This window comes from Balaenoptera ricei, chromosome 8, assembly GCF_028023285.1.
Source record: "Balaenoptera ricei isolate mBalRic1 chromosome 8, mBalRic1.hap2, whole genome shotgun sequence".
NCBI lineage: Eukaryota > Metazoa > Chordata > Mammalia > Artiodactyla > Balaenopteridae > Balaenoptera > Balaenoptera ricei.
Window position 1 is genome coordinate 104,249,413 of NC_082646.1, and position 19,165 is coordinate 104,268,577.

The 19,165-nt window shown below is 58.6% G+C and overlaps 1 protein-coding gene across 11 annotated transcripts in view; it reads right to left on the bottom strand.

The window, feature by feature from the left end:
• SYT7 (synaptotagmin 7) overlaps positions 1-15,330 on the bottom strand; it is a 59,774-nt gene extending 44,444 nt beyond the window's left edge. For all 11 annotated transcript variants that reach the window (XM_059931727.1, XM_059931726.1, XM_059931725.1 and 8 more), the window contains exon 1: positions 15,022-15,330. In XM_059931727.1, coding sequence (XP_059787710.1) covers positions 15,022-15,052 — 31 coding nt within the window. In that variant the 5' untranslated portion in view covers positions 15,053-15,330. The remainder of the gene's footprint in view (positions 1-15,021) is intronic.
• Between the last annotated feature and the right edge of the window lie 3,835 nt (positions 15,331-19,165).

Genomic DNA, 19,165 nt, shown 5'->3' on the forward strand with positions numbered 1-19,165 from the left:
TCAGAAAGCAGTGGCGGCCTCACCTGGGGCGGGAACAAGGCTGGCAAAAGAGGAGGCCTGAGGGGAATTGTTTTGGAAAGTTACAAGTAGCTGAAAATAGGGGCTTAGTGAGAGCAAGCCTCCTCAACTTTGAGTGTAATAAAAACAGATAATGTGTGAGTGAGCTAGGGAGAGTGTGCTGGCAGGGGCCGCAGAGGCCGCCTGGATGCAGACGGTTTAGAATTCAGAGGAGATGTCAAGTGCGTAAACAGCGAATGAAGGATTATCCGGATGGGCCAGGAGCCGTTCCAGCAAGAAATTGGATGGGGACATGTCAGGATCCACAAGCACTCCGACTCCTCATCAGGGAGCGGGGCCTGGTGAGCTACGAAGGCCTCATCCACACCTTCTCTACCTCTGCTCTCTCTTCCAGCAGAGAGCGTGGCCTTGGTAATAATGGCTCAGGTTTGTTCAGTGCAGAACAGTTTACAAAGTGCTCCAGAGTCTACCGAGGGTTTTAAATCCATCGTCATATTTAATGGAGATGATGGGGGTATCTTCTGCCCGGTGAGCCCCTTCTCTCACCACAGCCACCCCCCCAAAAACTCCCACAATTCCTGGCTTAGGGAAGCCTGGTGCATCTGGCTTCAGTCTTCAGCCTCAAAAGAGGGGGTGCGGGGTAATAGGCCATCTGTAGACACCAGAGAGCTGCTGAGTATGGAAGTCATCAGGGTCAAAGCCATTCAGGACAGACAGGGCCAGGTGCCAGCTCTGAGCAGGGAGCCCAGACTGAAGGGTGTCCAGCCAGAAGTTAGCCCGGAACATGCCACCCACCCTGATCCCAAAGCTGATGAGCTGCCTGGGCAGCCATGAAAACGATCATGTCCATCAGGGCAGCAGGAGCCCAGGAAAAGGAGGAGCTCAGTTGGAGGGTCTCTCCACCAGGAGTGTGGAGCGGGGGCAGGATCAGGGACGTGTGATGATTAAGTGCAGGCCTTGACCACTAGTTACTCTTATGAATAATGCATTGTTGTGCCTTGGCCTAAATCAGCATCTTATTGTTATTAATAATACACGGCTGCAAAGAAGCTGGGGTTGGAACGGTGTGCTGTATTTTATCTGAGGATCTCAGAGCACTTAAGAGTTCTTCATGCTGATGACTCAACACTACCTCCCCAAGTCATAGGCTTCCTTACAGGACAGGGCACCTGTCCTGCCCTGATGCCCTCCCACCTGAAGCTTGGAGCCATGAAAGCCACAGGGGCTAGGAATCTTCTATCCTGGGATTCAGATTCTTGACTTGAGCTTTTGGTGGCGGAGGGCGTCCACTTAATCTTCACCAGCTCAAGGGCTCTTGGGGATGCAACATAATGTGAAGCTGCTCTCAGAGACGATCAGGAAGGAGGGATATAACCAGTGGGAATCCAGGTGTGGGAGAGGTGGATGGAGAGAGACCACTGTGGATCTGAACCCAATTCTGCCACCCACTGTCACTGTGGCTGTGTGACCTTAGTCAACTAACTCAATTGCCTGGCCCCAAGTCTCCTCGTTAGAATATAAGGTGTCTGAGACTCCCTCTTGGAGGTGCCTTTCTTTCATATTATGGGGGTAATTTTTGCACCACAAGTATTTGGATGGATCCACAGAGCCCGCTGCTCTGAACTCTGTCCGCGGTGCTGAAACAACGATCGGCCCACGGCCTCTGTCCGTGGTGCTGAAACAGAACTCAGTCCCGAGACTGCCCCCTCCTCCAGGCCACCCCGTGCATTGCCCCGGGCGAGCGGAATTCAGGAAACGAGAACCTTTTTCAGGACTGCAGCGTAGCGGTCCTACCTTACTCTGCTAATCACTCCCTAATAAGTCCGAAGCTGAAGCCACAGCAGTGAGCAGCCCGACCTCAAGAGCCCCCTTTCTTGGATGAGGTCCGCAGATACCAAGAACCCCAGTCAGCAGCCCTACTCCAGACAAAAAGAGTTTCCCCGCTAATGTAAATGCCGCATCCCATTCCCTCAGGGGACCCCGCCGCACTGCCTCCTGGCGGCTGGCGCGGGTACTGCGCTCAGAGCAGGAACACAGAAGGTCCCCAGCGGTGGCGCTGGGCGTGTGGGGAAGGAGAGGCAGACGGTCGGGCCCTCGCCGCCCCCTTACCCCTCCCGGGGCAATCTGGAGCTCTGAGCTTGCAGTGCTGCCCAACACCCAAAAGCTCCAGGCTGTCTGACTGTTTTCCAGCCACCCTGGGGTGCCATGCTGCCCCATTCACAGCAAAGGCTCAACCCACATTGCTGGACCCTACCAGGTGAAACTTCCTGTTCCCTCCTCCAAGGTGGGTGGGGTAGACCTGTTTAAACAAACACAACCTTTTCTCCCGCTGCTGGGCCAGTCCTAACGAGATGAACACAAAGACCTGTAATACCCCTCCACCAGGGCAGAGGCTCTCTACCTCACACCCACCCACCTAAGACACTTGCCCACAGCTCTTGCCTAGGAAGAAGCGTGGGTTGGGGGAGAAGCCCACAGCTGCAGCCCACTCCTCTCCTCCCACCCCACAGGTAGGGGCACTTTGAGAAGCAGATCTGCTTGGTTAGCCTCACTGGGTGTAGAAATTCCCCTCTTCCAAAAACAAACAGCAAAACAAAACCACCTGAAGACAACCCCCCAAATCAGCTTCTCTGGATCCAGGCATGGAGTAAAGATAATAGCCTTTAATTACAGTAGATATAGCTAATAGCAAATATTGAGCACGTACTGTAGGCCAAGCACTGTACTAAGAGCTCTGCGAACATTATCTCACTTAGCCTTACCAAACCTCCCTCCCCCAGGAAAGCATCATGATCAGCATCCTACAGATCAGGAAAGTGGAGTTCAGAGAGGTGAGGTGACCACTCAGGGTGGTGCAAGTACTGAGACTGGCATGGGAAACCACATCTGTCTGCCCTTAATCTTGCAGCTCAGCTGGGTCTACCTCACCATCCTTCCATGTTCTTCGGGAAGCCTCAGTGCCACTTAGGTGTTTCCAAGACTACCCCACCACTCCACGATCCTCATGTCTCAGCTGAGAGCCACATGGAGGAAGAGAGTAGCACCTCACACTCCCACAGCACTTTGCAGCCTGCAAATTGCTTTCAGAGCCACTGTCCGAATCAGCCCTCATGGCACTGAGGCCCTCCTTTGATTTTACAGGAGAGAAAAAACTAAGGCTCAAAGGAATAAGTTTTGTCCCAAGTCACACAATGAGTAGTGGAGCCAGAAGTCAGATGAAGATGGTGGGACTCCCAGCCCAGTGCTCTCTCTCCCCCATTCTTCAAGGCTGGGGTCCTGCAGGCGAGCCAGAAAGGGGGTCTTAAGGGCTTTCATCTCAGATCAGGCTTCCTGAGGCCCTGACCTGAGCTGCTTCCCTTCTCCTGCTCCCTAAGGGCCATCAGTTGGCTCAGCTCTAACTTGGAGTCTCGAAGTCTCATTCTAAATGAAATTTTTTTCCAGGCAATTACTTCCTGCTAATTAGGAGGCAAGATTGCCAGTCCCTGGGCCCTGGGCTGACCCCTTTACTCAACTCACAGGGGTGGGGGGTTGTTGAGGTACTCGGTAGCAGCACCAGCCACAGAAACTGCCTGGATCGGCCCCATCATTTGAAGGAGGCCAGGAAACTTTTGAGGGCAGGGGGACTGCTGGTGGAGTAAGAGTTTCCAAGGAATGGGAAGAAGGGAGGTGGGGATGCTGAGGGGGGAGGGACTCTGAAGTGGAAGAGAGCCAGGGGACAAGAAGCTGGAAGGAGCCTAGACGTGCCGTGCAGAGTAAGAGAGAGACCTAGGCTCAGCAGCAGCAGGGGGGGGCGGGAGGATCCAGAGAAACGGGGACACGTCATAGGGAGGAAAAAGGAGGCATCTCAGGAAGCAGGAAGACAGAAGAGGAGGGAGAGATCTCCCTTCTGCAGAGGGAGGAAAGAAGGCACCCTGGAAAATGGTCAAGATTACAGAAGTGGAAGAGGTAGTGACGGGGAGATACTGGGAGACTCCAGAAAGGGGAAGGAGGAATTGCTAAAGGAAATCCCTGGGGAGAAGGGGAGGAGAGCCGGGGAGGACAGCTGGAGTGGCAGCTCCCAGGGCCCCAAGAAGGGCTCTCTCTACATCATTGTCCTTGAGCCTCCCCCAATGTCAGTGCCCAGCCAGTCGGGCCTGCACGCCCTCCTACGCAGCCACAGGTGTGGGCGGGCATGATGGCAGGCCACCAGCCGGCTCAGGCCCCAGATGCTCCACTCACCCAAGGCAGCCAGCCGACTTTCCTTCCTGCCAACCTGCCACCCCCTCCAGCAGGCTAAGCCAGGACCATCCTGGGTCACAAAACAACATGACCAAGGGGCTCTGGGGCTGTGTGGTCTAGCCCCTCCACTTTACAGAGGGAGGATCAAGGCCCAGAGAGGAAAGAGTGCTTGTCCAAGGTCATAGAGCAAGTGAGTGATAAGGCCAGGTGAAAAGGGATCAGGGGCTAAGTTGCAGTGGTGGGTCCTGTTCCCTCCTGGGCAAAGCCAATAACAGGAGACAAGACAGGTCTTGGTCGCCAGCAAGTCAGTCCCTGATCAGTCTAAGCTCTGTGGAGTGTGGGGTGGCAGGCAGAAGGGAGTGAGGGTTGCCAGGGGCTGGAAGGGAAGCAAAGGAAGTCACCATTTATGGAGCACTGGGTGGGAGGGTTCTGCAAGGGTTATAATTGCAGCTAACATTATTGAGCACTTACTAGGTACAGTGTTCCCACCACTTAAGACATTACATGCAGATCTCATTTAATCCCCACGATAACCCTATAAAGTATGTATTACTGTTATTCTCTTATAAGGAAGAAACTGAGACTCAGGAGGGTTGAGCAATTGGCAAAGTCCGCAGACTAACCAGTGGCCTGGTTCTAACTCAGGCAGCCGCTGCTGCCTCAGCCGCCACTGCTTTGAGGACCCCTCTACGCCAGCATTATCTGAAGATGCTCAAATCCCAGAGTTCCCAAGATCCCAGCCCAGCTCTGGCAGAATCTAGGCCCCAAATGCCAAGGGGGTTACTGTTCTGTGGTATGGGGGCTTCTTGTGGCCCAAAGGAGGTCTCAGACTTGAACAAGCCCTGTCTTAAGGTGCTGGAGTCTGGATTCTAGTCCTGGCTCTGCCACTAACATACTGTGTGACCTTAGGCATGTCACTTGCCCTCTCTGGCCTGGTGCTCCCACCTATATCATCAAAGGGTAGGACCAGATAACAAGAGCTAGTATGCACGGTGCTAACTCTGTGACAGGCATGGTTCCAGGCGGTGTACGGGCATTAACTCAGCGAACCCTCCCAGCAGCCCTCTGAAGTAGGAGCTATTATTGTCTCCATTTTACAGACGGGGAAATGAGGCAATGAAAGGTTAAGTAACTTGCCCAAGGCCACAAAGCTAATCAATACGTGGCCGATCTGGGATTCGCACCCCATTGCTTTTGATGCAGAGCCCCTGCTCTGGCTGCTACTCTGCATTATTTCCCTAATGACTCTCTCAGCCCCTGCTTGGTGCCCCAGAGAGATCTGCCTATGTCCCTCTGCACAGGCACACATGCCATCATATTTCCACATGGGAAGCACACACACCGTCATGTGTCTGCATGACACGACATGCGTCTGCTCATGCTTCCACGCCCGCTCCTGTGCTTCCACCCAGATTCTGTCTGGAATAGCCACACACGGCCATCCGTGTCCGCAAGAACAGGCCAGCTCCGGCAGGCCCACATGCACGCATACACACGGACGGCCCCCTTTTCCGGGCTGACTCGTGGAAGCCGTGTGCCAGGCTGCAGCACATGGCCATGTGGTAGTGATGTGGGCCACCACGCCCCTTCTCATCTGCCCCCCTCCAGTGCCTGGGTGGCTCGCACGTCACATCCCGCACCTGCCGGCACCCCCATCCACGCTGCCTTCCTCACACCTCTCCTCTAACAGAAGCGGGCACCTTCTCCAGGAAGGAAGCAGGCACACGCCCAGCCTGGCTCCCACAGCCCAGAGATGCCAGCCAAACCGGGGGTGGAGAGGGAGAAAGAGGCATCGATCGGAGGCTCTGGGGGCCCGAGGTCCACGGTTCCTGTCTGAGACTAAGCCCTCCCTTAGGTCTGAGTGCCAGAGCTGAGCTCTCAAGACCCTAGAGATGCCAGCTCCCCTTTGCATTGCCAGATATGGAGCCAGACGGGGGACCAGGGGACAGTGGCTCTGCCCATCACTCCCGAGCAGGACCGTGGTGCCGAGAGGGCTTCTCTGCCCAAGTTACCATTGCACCCCCTACAACCCCATCCCTGGTCCCTGCTCTCTCCTCCCTCTGCCCAAGCATCTCAGAGTTCTGGGTATTTTTAGGCCTCAGCTGACAGGCTGTGAAATCGCTCCCTTCGCACCTCCCTAACCAGGCGGGGGCTGGAGAGGGAGGAATGGGGTTCTGTTGGGGGGGGGGGGTACACACACAGCCGATTCATCAGGCTCCTCCAGGGCTGGCAGGTGCCAAGCAGGGAGTAAGGGGTGCCTCCCCTTGAGTGAGAGGATCCTTCCACGGGGCTCCGCCCCGCTCCAGGGACCTGAGAACAAAGCTTTAGGGGACACCGAGCGCTAAAGCAGGCGCTGGGGCCAATACTGATTCCCAGCCCTCCCTTCCGAGTGATGGGCCGAGAGACAGGCTGGCTCAGATCCTAGTGGGATAAGGGAGGCACTGGACAGTGTCGCCCAGTGGTTAAGACCTAGCTTTGGGGGTGAGGCTGACTTGCAATCTCAACCCTGCTCTACTGAGTGACCTGGTGAGACACTCCACCTCTCTGCGCCTCAGTTTCCTTATCTGTACAACAGTGGTAATGATATCTCCCTGAGGGACTGCTGTGAAGATTAAATGAAAGATGTATGTGAAGAACAAGACGGTCTGTGGACCCACCAGGCACGGCTAAGAGATTCTCCTTTGCTGCTTTCCCTTACCGGCAAATCCTCCTAACTATTTCTTCTCTGGGCTGCCTTCCTTACCGTGATCCCTGAGGCAGGAGCCCATAGTTCAGCCTAGCTCTTTGGTGCCTGCTGGACCCTCTCCCGCAGGGGAATAAATCCCCAGCTAAGGTGGTTAGAAAACGTAGACCATCCCCACCCCCCTGCTTCCTGCTGCAGGGCACACATACACATCACGTGTGCACACGGACCCAAATGCCAACATGCTCGCATGCTGCCAGTGCCTGGGTGTGAGAGCGTTTGCTCTGGGATGGCCCCCTAGGGAAGTGGGAAGATGTACCCAGGCCCTGCTGTGAATGGGCTCCTGTGCCAGGGGCCGTGGGCACGGGGAGGGGGGCGGCCTGCCTAGTTGCTGTGGAGACAGGTTGGCTCTGGCGGGGCTCTGGAGCTCAGGCCTGGCAGCTGGAACTTGAGCTGTGCGGCTCCTCCAGGGCTGGGCCCTGATGCCCACGGTGGGGGCAGGGGGCGCAGAAGCGATTCTCAGGAACCTTAACCGCGTTCGCTGAGCCCCTGGGCCTGTCCACCTTGGTTCTACGTTTCTCCCTGGGAGGCTTTCTCTGATACCCCAGCCCCCGAGGTAAGCCCCCGGTGGGGAGGGGAAATCTGTGCCCACCTGCGCCAGGCTGTCCCCTTGACTGCCCATTACCCACCACAAGCTTTCAAAGGCCAGGGCCCCAGACCACCTGGTATGGGTGCTTTGGACACAGCCCTGTGCAGGTGAGGGACTGAGGAGGGTCTGGGCAGAGGTGGGAACAGATATGTTAATGGCTGGGCCCCCAGCTCCAGATATGGGCCTGTCTCCAGGCTTCCCACCCTCCACACTGCCACCGAGTTAAAGTTCTTTATAGAGATATGCTTGAAAGCCATCCATGGCCCACCATTGCCCTAATTTAAAAAAAAAAAAAAAAAAAAAAAAAGTCCAGCTTTCCTATTTCAGAATGCCAGGACCTTCATAATCTGGCCCAGCCCACCTTTCCCAACCCTCAACTCCTGCTATTGCCCCCCCAAGGCCTTCCTTCCAGCCCCCCACGCTCAGACACTCACTGCTTTCTCGACTGGCCAAGACCTGTCACACCTCCAGGCCATTGCATGTGCTGTCCCCACCACGCAGAATGCCTCCTCCCTGCCTGCTCACATGGCAAGCTCTTATTCTTCCTTCAAGACCCAAAGCCCCGGACCCAACGCTCATGCTCCTGGGTCTGGTGGCGTGGCTGGAAGCCCAAATCAACTTCTAACTGCAAGTGCCCCCATGCCAGGGTGGTCTGAGGATGGACAAGCTAACGTACGTCGTGGCACCTATGGAACGCTCCACACATCTTTGCTGTTTTGATGGTAACTGACAGACACTGCCTCGGTGAAGCCCTCCCCAGGCCTCCTCCACCGGGGCTGAGGCAGGCCTGTCTTCCTCGGAGCTTCCGGAACCCTCGTCCCACACATCAATCACTCGGTGCAGGGTGATGTTGATAACAGCTGCCGTTGACTGAGTGTTTACTATGTGCAGGGTTTTCTGCTAAAGATGTTTTCTGCCTTATCTCATCCTCCAACTCCACGGGAGGTAAAAACCATCATCATACCCATTTAACAGAGGAGGAAACTGAGGCCAGGGTGGTGAGTAACTTGCTTCAGGGACACAGCCGCAAATGTCTCTGCCAGAAGCTGTTTGACCCCAGAGACCTAGCTTAAGCAAGCCATCCCCTGCTTTGCGGATGTAAAGAGCACAGCACATACTGCAGGCTCCACACATAAGAACTTGCTATTATTGTCCTATTGTTATTATGAGGGGAGGAAACAGGGTATGTTGGGTGACCTAAGAGGGGCTTCCTTAGGCTGAGCCCCCTATAAAGCAGGGGACTCCCGTTTTCCTGTAGAAAGAAAGTGAGGGCTCAGAGGGGCCCTTGGGCTGCCAGGGACTGGGGTTGGGATGGCAAGGATGTGTACAGGGAGCCCCAATATCTGGACCCGGTGGACCTGAGGAACCTGAGGGAGGCTGGAGTGAGCGAGTGCTCGAGGGTTTCATGGCAGGCCCAGGTTGGGCAGAGCAAGAGAGGGCCTGCCGGGCACTGGTTGAGCTGGCCACCACTCTCCGGCCCCACTGACACCACCCCGTGGTAATGAGACGGATCCAATTTGTACCCAGGGCCCCGCCGGGAGCATCTGCCACGGCAGGGTTTGAAGTAATTTAATTGGACACATTAGCCACACAGCTCTCTCCTCTGCTCCCCTCGTGGAGGGCCTCAAGCAGGCACCCCTCGGGGCCTCCCACACCCGCCACCCCGCCTGGCTGGAAGCAGGGTGCTCGCTTCGCCAGCCGGCACTGTGAGACGGACCTGCTAGGACGGACCCCTTGGCACCCCACCTCTCTCATTTTGGGGGCTCCTTAGGGCTCTAGAACCACAGGGCTGGGGTTTTGGGGTTCTCTAGGCCCAAAGTTCTCCCCTTTTGCTGATGCAACCAGCAACTCCCAGCTGGGGCTCAGACCTCTCCCGCCTGCCTCCTCCGATGGGCAGAAAGGGTCACCCCCTTTTCTCCCCGAGCCAGCTGGAGAACTCCAACTTCCTGCACTCCAGGAAGGGCATCGAAGACAGAGGGCCACTACCAAGATTGAGGTTGGGTGGGCAGTTCTCTTAGGGCTCTGGGAAGGGGTGCATACACACATACACACACACACACACACACACACTGAATCAGACAAACACATATGCATGCCCAGTTACACACACACACACACACACACACGGACAGACCCACACGCTATTGTGGTCATGCCTGTATCTGTACAGGCCAAAGCTCCACCCCACCCCCACCCCCCATCCACGCCCGTGCACGCCACACAGCCAGGAGAGGCCCTGCTCCCAGCAGATGGAGTCCTCGGAAGCGGCCAAGCTGGCAGGTGGGAGGGTGTGGCAGGGGGCAGGCAGGGCCCCTCGAGGGCACAGGCCCCGCCTGGCTGGGTACAGGGCCAGGGGAGCTGCCCTCCCCAAACGCTTTCCGTCACAGCTCCCTGGGCACCTCGATGCACCTCGCTACAAATCCACTCATTAGCTGCTGTTGACAGCGGGCACGGAGCTCAGACGAGCACAGCTATTACGGCCGTCCAGCTGCCACCCGCGCACACACAGGTACGCTCGCAGCGCAGCGCTTCTGTGCACCGGCCCCGCCCTCCCGCTCCCTGGGTGCTGCAGCCCCACACACTCAATCCCTCGGATATGTCAACTCCCCAAATGTCCCAGCTCACCATACCGGTCGGCTCCCAGCCCAGCCTCACAGGCGACACACCTCTTCCAAGGGGCTCCTCCAGGCAGAAGCTGCAGAGCCCCCCAGGGCAGGCCCGACGTGCCAGCCCACTTTCTGACCAACTGGGTCCAGAGTTCCAGGCACAGGCTCTGGGCGCCGTCCAGCCCCTTCCACAGGTCCCATGCTGCCTGCCAACTCCATTCCAACCCCTGGGGAATTCTGCTGGGTGAGACCGAAGTCCTGCCCTCCAGACACAAGTTGGACAGGACCCAGCAAGGCTGCCCCTGCTGCCCGGAAGGTCAGGGACGTCCACGTCCACGGAACTGGCAAGGTCCACCTGGTACCACCGGCTGGGGTCCCCTGGCAAGGCAGGTGGGCACCCGGGCTGGCCTGGCACAGGCTGGCTCTGGCACCTGGCCAGACCAGTGACTGCCCCAACAGAGAACGCTGACCTTACCGGCGGCATGTGCCACCTGCCCGGCACTGCCCAGGGGACAGGGCGCCGGCTCCACGCGGGGCTGCCCGCACCCGCCTGAGATGCCCCCGTGCCTCCGAGGAGCCTGGGCAGCCAGCTCCTCTTCCAGCCAAGCGTCCTCTGCTCAGGACTGGGCCTCCCGCACGCCCCCCCGACCCCGAGGCCCCCCCCCAAACCACGAGGCCCCCCTTACCACTCCTCTCCCTGCTGTTCCCAGCCTCATTCCCCTGCGGGAAGCAGTTAGTGAGAACGGTCCATCAGATTCAATAAAGATTCAAAGCCCCTGAGAGAATGGGGGTGGGTGGGCGGGGAGTGCGGGTGAGGAAAGGAGGAGTGGGAAGGAGGGGACCACACACTTTTCCTCTGCTGGTCCCTCAGGCAGGGCTGGAGGGGGTAAGAAGGGGACAGTCCTCCACTGTCACTCTATGTTGCCTGCAGTGCCCCTTGGGCCTGAGCTTGGGGTCAGCCAGGGGCAGGGCCCAGCTGTCCGGGGCCTGTCTTTGTTCGCCTGACACCCACCTGTTCCTCTGCCTTCCAGCTGTCCCTCACCTGTCACCTGCTGGCCTGTGGGCTCCCACCACAGTCCAGCCTGCTCTAGCCCCTCTTCCCCAACCAGGAGGCGCTTTGAGGCTCTCTCCCTCTCCACCATCCCCCAGTCCTGAGCACCCAGCCTATCGGTCAAGCTGTCCCCACAAGGCCACTGAAGAGCATGATCCAAGGCCAAGGGGCAGGGGGCAGTCCTGTCTCCCTGGAAATGCTACAGCCTGGGGGCACTGGCTACCCTGACCCAAGCCCCTCAGAAGTCATACGTCCAGCCCTGCATTTTGGACCTGTCCTGCCCCAAGTCCCCCTCACAGCCATGGCCCGCTGGGAGGTCACTTGATCTTCAGTCCCAGACTGTGAGCCAAGCCCAGGAGGCAGGCCAGGGAGGTCTGGGCCCGTGCAGATGGGGTAGCTGGGGGTGGGGGGAGGGTTTGTCAGTGAAATGGTCAGTCAGGTCTCCTTGGACAGCCCCACACCCCAGCCCCTGTCCCTAAACTTGATGGCCCTCACAGCATGCACCGCTGATCTGCCCTTTCAGCCCCGATTCCTGCGCCACACGCTACCCAAAAGCCTCTGTCCCTCACTTGTGCCCAGTGGGTGGAGGGTTGGCCTGGACAATCGTGTGGATCCTCCTGCCTTGAGAGAGAAGACCCTCTGTGCCAAGGCCCCCTGGCCCATGCAGAGGGTCCCCCACACTCCCTAGGAATGACCTGCCTGGAAGAGTTGCTGTAGGGGGCAGAGCCCACTAACAGGTGGGACAGACAGAGAAGACTTCAAGTACTGCTATCCCCAAGGACAAGTTCATAGAGGGCTGGGGGCAGGGCTGGCAGCCCTCAGGACCTGAACCCTCTCCCAGAGCTGCTGCACCAGCCCAGACTTTGCCTCTCTGGCCTTGCTCACCCACAAGGTCACCTCTCCCTCCCTCTCTCCCTGCTGCCGTCCTGCCTGCCCACTGCAACACTGACCCCTGCAGGCCTGATGAGGCCCTGCCCTGCCGGGGGACAGGGACACAGGGAGGCCTGGCCAGGCCAGCTTTGGGATGGACAGAGGATGGAGGCTGAGGGCCGGGAGAGGGCCGCATGTTTATTGGAGGGGACAGAGGGGAGATTGCAGGCATGGCTGGGGGGAGGCGAGGCAGAGTTTGGAGGAGAAGCGAGGGCGGGGGGCTGTCTTCGTTCTTCACTGGGCTGTGGCTTTTCCCCACAGTCCCTTGCTTCAGCCACAAAAGATCAGGAAGAGAATTGCCTGGAGGCTAGGGGCCCACAAGGGGAGGGAACTGCTCCTGTCCCCTGCCAGGATAAGGGTCTTAGCAGCAGGCTGAGCCCTGTGGGGACTTGCAGAGTGCATGGGCTGAAGGAGGGGGTACACAGGGACCTTCTGGAACCATCCTGGAACAAGAGGACAGGAGATTAAGATTTTTTTTAAAGGATTGGGCCACAGGTGTTCCAGGCAGTGGGATGAGGGAATGAGGATATAAATGGTACTGGCCTTTGGGGGACCAGAGGGATGGGCCTGAATCACACGGGAATTAATTTGCATATCTTACTCCCACCTGGTGCCTGCCTTGGGGGACACATACCCTACCCGGGCGAGCAGGGTCTGGGGAGCCTGGGATGAGCTGGGGCAGAGGGGTGGTGGTGGGAAGTCTGGCTTGGAGCTGTAGGAATTATAGGAGGTGGGCCGGGATGCCATGGGGCACAGAGGCCAGATTGAGGCCCCCAACCCCCTGGCCCCTCAGAGATCCCCAGGGGACTAGGATCAAAAGCAAATTCTGCCCTCTCCAGCCTATGTCTGACCCCATCCAGCCCAGTGTCCACATCAGAGAGAAGTAAACGTAAGGCTGGTCTGTTTCCCGGTCAGAATTGCCCCTGCCACAGGACTAGTGGGTCCTGCAACCAGAGTGGGCAAGACAGGTCTCCAGCCCAGACAGCAAGGCCCATTCAAGGGGGAGAGGGAAAAGTCTGGGGGCCGCCAACACACCAGGGGCAGCACTGGGTTCCAGGCCCTTTCCCCAGAAGATGCCAAGCACATCAAGTTGGCCTCCATGGAGAGGGCAGAGGTCCTTGGAGGAGTGGTGATGTCATGGTGCCCAGGCGTGGGAGGAAAAAGGAGGGAGGGAGAGGGGACGAGGGCAGGGCCCCAGGTCACTGGCCTAACAGGAAAGGGGAGGCTGCCAGCCTGGCAGGGCAGGGGGAGGGGAGTGTCCTCACTGCCTCCCCCCTTCCATCTTCATACCCTGGAGCTGGTCTCTGAACTAAGCTTTTGGCTTCTGAGAGGGTGATCCAAGCAAGAGAACACCTCTGTCTTTGGTCCAAGTGCTGGAAGCTGGCAGTCTCTTGGGGAAAGATGCCAGGGTAGGTGACCTGGGTCCAGAGAGATGAAGGGAGGGGTCTCCAAAGGCAATGTCCCTTCCGCCATTACCTAGAGGACATTCATAGATGGGCATGAGGTTCCAGAGAGGGAGACTGAGTCTCTTTCACCCATATACGCAAGCACTGAATGGGTGCAATGCCTGTCACCCAGGAGGTCCTCCTCAGTGGGCTCGGGCTGCCATGACTTGATGAGGGTAAGAATGGAGGCAGGGACAGGCTGAGGCTGCCCCTAGAGGGAAAGAGCAGATGTGGGGCCGGGGCAAGAGTGGGCAAAGCCGGCGCCCACTGGACTGCCCTCAAAAGCCTTGGGGCTCTAGGCCCCTTTTGTGGAGGGCCTTAGAGCTATCCTTTCCCCCAGGACCCCCAGTCCCCAGAGGTTAGCAGGAGTAAGCCTAGAGGCTCTTCGTCCGGGAGCAAGTCCTCAGGCTGAGGTGTCGTGCTTTTAGCATCAGACAGAAACCCAGAAGGGGAGACCCTGCTGCCAGAACTGGCAGACTGCGGGTGCTGGGTCCGGGGTGGGGCACCCCAGGTGGGAGCTGAGACTGAGACTGGGCAGGAGCTGCAGGCGACCTGCCTACAGGTGGGCGCTGTGTGAGGAGGCGTCCGGAGCCAAGGAGGAAATGGCAGAGCAATTTCCTGAGGAAGGTGGAAAGATTCCTTGGCTTGGCTTCCAGGATGCCAGGCAGACGTGGGCTCCCAGGCCACTCCCCGGCTTGGGCTCAGGAGAAATGCAAAGCAGCACGGCCCCTCCCCCTGCCACCCCTGACAGGACTGGAGTGAGTTTGGGGTTCTTTGCTTCCCCCCTCCCCAAGCCCAGGAGAACATTCCCCTGGTACCCCTATTCTCACCAATCTGTGCTCTCTTTCCCTTCAGGTACCCCTGCCTCCCTCCTCAACGTTCCTGCGGCTCACCACCCCCTAGAAGCCCCCCTCCCCTGCTGCTGCACCAGATTCCCACTTGCCCCCTGGCACCCTCTCAATTCACAGTTGGCACCGCCGATGTCACTGTTTCCCGGTGCCCACAACCTTGGCCGAAAGCTGCCCGGGATCCTTGTTCTGGGGTCCCCTAGCACTGGCTACCGGGAGGCACTGGTGCTGGGGACCCGGGGGTGCCTCTGAGGGCACTGCGGGGGCAGCGGCTCCTTGCTCCGCCACACACGTTGTCCTTGGGCTGCTGGGGGTGGGGGGGAGGTCCTTGTGGGGACACTGCAAAGCCGGCGCCCGGCATCAAGCTTGGCAGTGCCCGGACTGCGGGGGGCCGGGGTCCGAGCTGCTGCCGCTCAAGCCCGCGCCCCCGGTGTGGGGTGACCCTGGGTGGGAGGAGTCCGTGCGGCTCCGGCGGACAGCAGCCCCGGGCTGGGGCTCCGAGACGGCTCCCGGAGCTGCCGCCGTCCTGTCCGCCGGTTCGGGGCGCCCCAGCCCGCGCGGGGCCGCGCTTACCTGGGCTGGCCGCCTCCGGGTCCCGGTACATGGTCCCCTCGTCGCCGGCTCCCTCCGGGCTCTTCAGAGCCGCCCGTGGCCGCGCGTTGCTCCGCCGCCGCTGCAGGGCATGGGGCCGGGCGACCCCCGGGGGCGGGTCCGAGGGCGGGGGCCGCGCGGGCTGCACCGAGCCGCCGAGTCGGGGAGCGGGGACCGCCCGCCAGCCCTCCCGCCCGCCCTCCGAGCACGCTGCAGCCGCCGCCGAGCCGCGCCGAGCCTCCTCCCTCCGGCCTGTGCGCCGCGTGTGCGCGCCGGAGCGTGTGTGAGTGTGTACGAGGCCGTGTGTATGTGTGTGTGAGCTCGTGTGTGAGCGTGCCCGGGGCACCGCCGGCGCCGCCCGCCCGCTGTCGAGCGCCTCTGCCACCGCCTGCTGCCCGCTGCCGGCCGCGCGCCGCACTGCAGCCCGCGCCCGCCGCCGCCCCGAGGGCACCACCGCCGCCCCGCGCCCCGCCCGCAGCCCCCGCAGGGAGGGCACGGAGCCCGCCGGCTGGGCTCTTTGGGCCTGCGGGTCCCGCCGCACCGATCGACCCACCCCGCCGGTGCGCCCCTGATGGCAGCGGCTTCGAACCCCGCAGGGCGGCGGAGCCGGCCACCTCCTCCGAGGTGCCCTTTGACTCCGTTCCAAAAAGCGTGGAGATCCACTCCGGGTTTTCCGCTCGGTAGCGGCTGCAGGGCGTCAGCTCGGGACTCGACAGCGCGGCGTCCCGGGCAGGGGAGCTGGCGTGTGTAAAAACCAGGAGTAGATTTTTGCCAGCGCTGAGCCTGGGTCCACCACTCTGGCCATCCCCAGAGCTTGCGCACAGCTGGAGTCTAGGAGCTCCACCCTCTATGGCGCACAGCTGGAGTCTAGGAGCTCCACCCTCTATGAGGGACTAGGCCTAGTGACCCTCCCCACTTAACCCAGCCGCACAATAGAAGAAAACAGACCTTTCAGCCTCTGCCCCTGCTTCTCTCGATCCACTCCTCCAGTGCCCCCCTCCTTTTCCTTGACCCCAGAACTTCAGGGGGTAAGAAGGAAAGGCCTCCTTCCCCTTCCAACCCTGGGGCTCACTTGGCCCTCTCTGCCCCTCTGTCAGCTCAGCACAGTCCAAATCAGGTGAACCCTAATTCTCCTTTCTCTACAGAATTGGAACTGTTTGATTCTGGGGCAGGGAGGAGAAGGGGCCCATATCCCAGGGCTTTTAAAAGCCTGGAACTGAACCATTGGTGGTTTCAGGTACACCCCCCCACCCCCCCACACACACAGGCACACAAATACACCTCCTACACAACGAGATACGGACGCTGAAGCATCACACAATACAGGGCATGCCCCTACCCTGAACTGAAGGGAATAAGCAGGAGGGCAAAATCCCTGGGCCTGCCACAGCATCCTCCCCTCCCCTCCACTGAGAATGCAGTTCACAGGTGAACCAGGCTTTCCAGAGTCAAGGATTCCTACTGTCACCTCGAGAAACAGACTCTATACTGCTCAGCTCACCCCCAGCCACACCTCCACCTTCCCACAGCATCCACAGGGGCAAGCCTCCATCTCAAGTCTCCCCCAGCACACTGACACACACAAATCATCGCCTTGAACTCACATGGAGCCTCTTACACACACACACACACATTCACCTCCACCCACAGCTTTTCTGGTTGAGAAACAGACAAGGAAATTCCCCCAAGCAAACCTGCATGAAGACTGTTCCGGTGGAGGACAGATTTCCTTGGATTGAATGTTCTAATTAAAAAGGGAAGGAAAAAAGTCAACTGTAGGTTCTAGCCCATAATTCCTCAGTGGCCAGAAATCTCAGCTCCTCATCCCCTGGTCAAGGGCCATTATGTTTCACACACCCTGCAGCCAGTCTCATCCACGTGCAGCCAAGAATTCAGGCACTATCCACACACCCCTTTTTGGCAAACCCCAGAAAGCCAAGCCAACAGGCTGGGACTCCAGGGTCTCCAGGCTTGCCTTGTTCCTGCTCCCACCCCCAGCTGCCTCTCTCACTGCCCTAGTGAAGAGCAAATAGTTCATCCCTCCCCCCCAACCCCAAGTTCTGTACTTGGAGCACAGAACCTACTCTTGATCCATTTTGAATGCCATTACTGTCATTTGTTTATCCTTAACGGGGACACCACATACTCCCCATTCCCATGTTTTGCCTGTCAGGGAAGTTCTTCTAGATGTCTAACCTTGAACCATTCTCCTGAATTTGAAGGCCATTCTCTCCTGCTGAAGCATCATTGAGACCCAAGCCAACTGTGAGCTCCTATCCTCTGAGCACTCACGGAGGGCTGGGCACAAGCAGGAAATGAAGGCTGGGGGAGTGAGCAGGTCCTATGAGAAAGGAGATCAGAGTGTGTGAATCACCCCTGTTCTGCCCGGTCCCTCGCAGATGAGGGCCTTGGGATTTGGCCTCTCCCCTGCCCATCCCACTCTCATTCTCTGACGCTGCTGGCCCCTGTGTCCTGGGTTCCATGTCGTGGCAGGAAATGCTGGCAGCACCTGGTTCTCCAAGGACTATCACAGTGCTTGCTGTGGACCCCTCAGGCCTGCTTCTGATCTGGTGCTGTCTTCAGGGTCCAGGTGTCCTGGGTCGGCTTTGGGAGGGATGCAAAGCAGGGAGGGACGTTCTGTCCCACAGAAGCAGATGCCAGGCCCGCACTCTCCTAAACAGGGCCCCTGAGGCCATCTGGCTCTGTTGCTAGGTCACGGCAGGAGGCAGGGCTCCTGGGTTCCCCTCTGGCCTCCACCTGCCATGGTCTCCAGTGCTGCTATCTCCCCACAGCTCCTGTCCCCCCTACCCCGCTTTCTTGGCCATGGGCTGAATTATTAATAAAATGCTGAGGAAGCTGTTTGTGCAGCTCATGTGACAGAACAAACACACCTCTCTCCTTGCCACCATCCATGTGACACTCAGGCTCAGCACCCCCCTGATGTAGGAGGGGCAGGCTCAGAGATGGGCCAGAAGGCAGCTGTGCAGGGCAACAGCAGAGCCTGCCAATGGGCCGGACCAGGAGCAACCTGTTCCGCCACCCTGTCTCCAACCCCGCAGCTACCCCCGCCCCAGGCTTCCCCTTCCTCATCTACAGAGGACAAGAGTCTGGACAAGGTAAAAGCACAACATTAACAGACGTTATCTCCCCAGAAAGGACGCAACGGCAAACCCCTAGAAGGCAGCTGCAGCCCTCTCTCTGCCCACCTCCTCACAGTGGAGACCCAGTAACCCCCGAATCTCAGAGGTCTACCCAGGGCCCACACTTCTGCTGGGTCCTGCTTTGGAGGCCTGATACTAAAGAGGCAGGGTCTGGCCCACAGCATCCAGGGAAGAATCCTAGACTTAAATTCTGGTCCTGCCTCTGCCACTACCTAGCTGTTTGGCCTCGGCCAGTTACTTGACACCTCTGGGCCTCACTTTTCTCATCCATAAAATAGGGCTCATAGTTGCACCACATGGGTCTGTGAGAATACACTGGGGAGACAGCAAGGCAAGGGCTAGGTGTTTTTCTTAGTTCCCTGGGGGGTGACCCCAGGGACCAAAGACCCTGCTCCAAACTGACCTCTCATAGCCCTGGGTCCCCATTCCACATCCTTGGGTCATGTCGTAGGGACAGAAACATTCTCTTGCCAGAAACCCCTTCCCCACTCCCAACCCCACCCACATCCTTTCTCCCTGTAACCTCCTCCCCTTCCAGATTCTGGCTCTGAGTCTCTCTCTCTCTCCATGGTCACCCTGACACCCTTGAGGGCTTGGCTCAGCAGCTCAAACCCCCGTCACCCCAAAAGATGAAAGCTAGTGCCCTTTCTCCTTGCCAGTCCCTGCTGGTCACAGCCCCACCCTCAGTCAGAATCTTGGCCTTAGGCCTCTGTTTTGAGACACCCCTACCTCAGTTTCAGGCATCTCTGGGCCCCTGAGACACACAGAGCCATGGGGGCTAGTGAGATGCCCTTATCAGAGTGCATTGTGGAAGCACCTTGGCTTGCCGATTACAAGCTGAGTGACCTGAGGTAAGTGATTCCATCCTTCCAAGCCTCAGTTTACCAGTCTGTACAAGGATGTTGATTTTTAGTCTTAGTTTGGCCTTGGACTCCTCTGGGAATCTAATGAACTCCATGAACCTC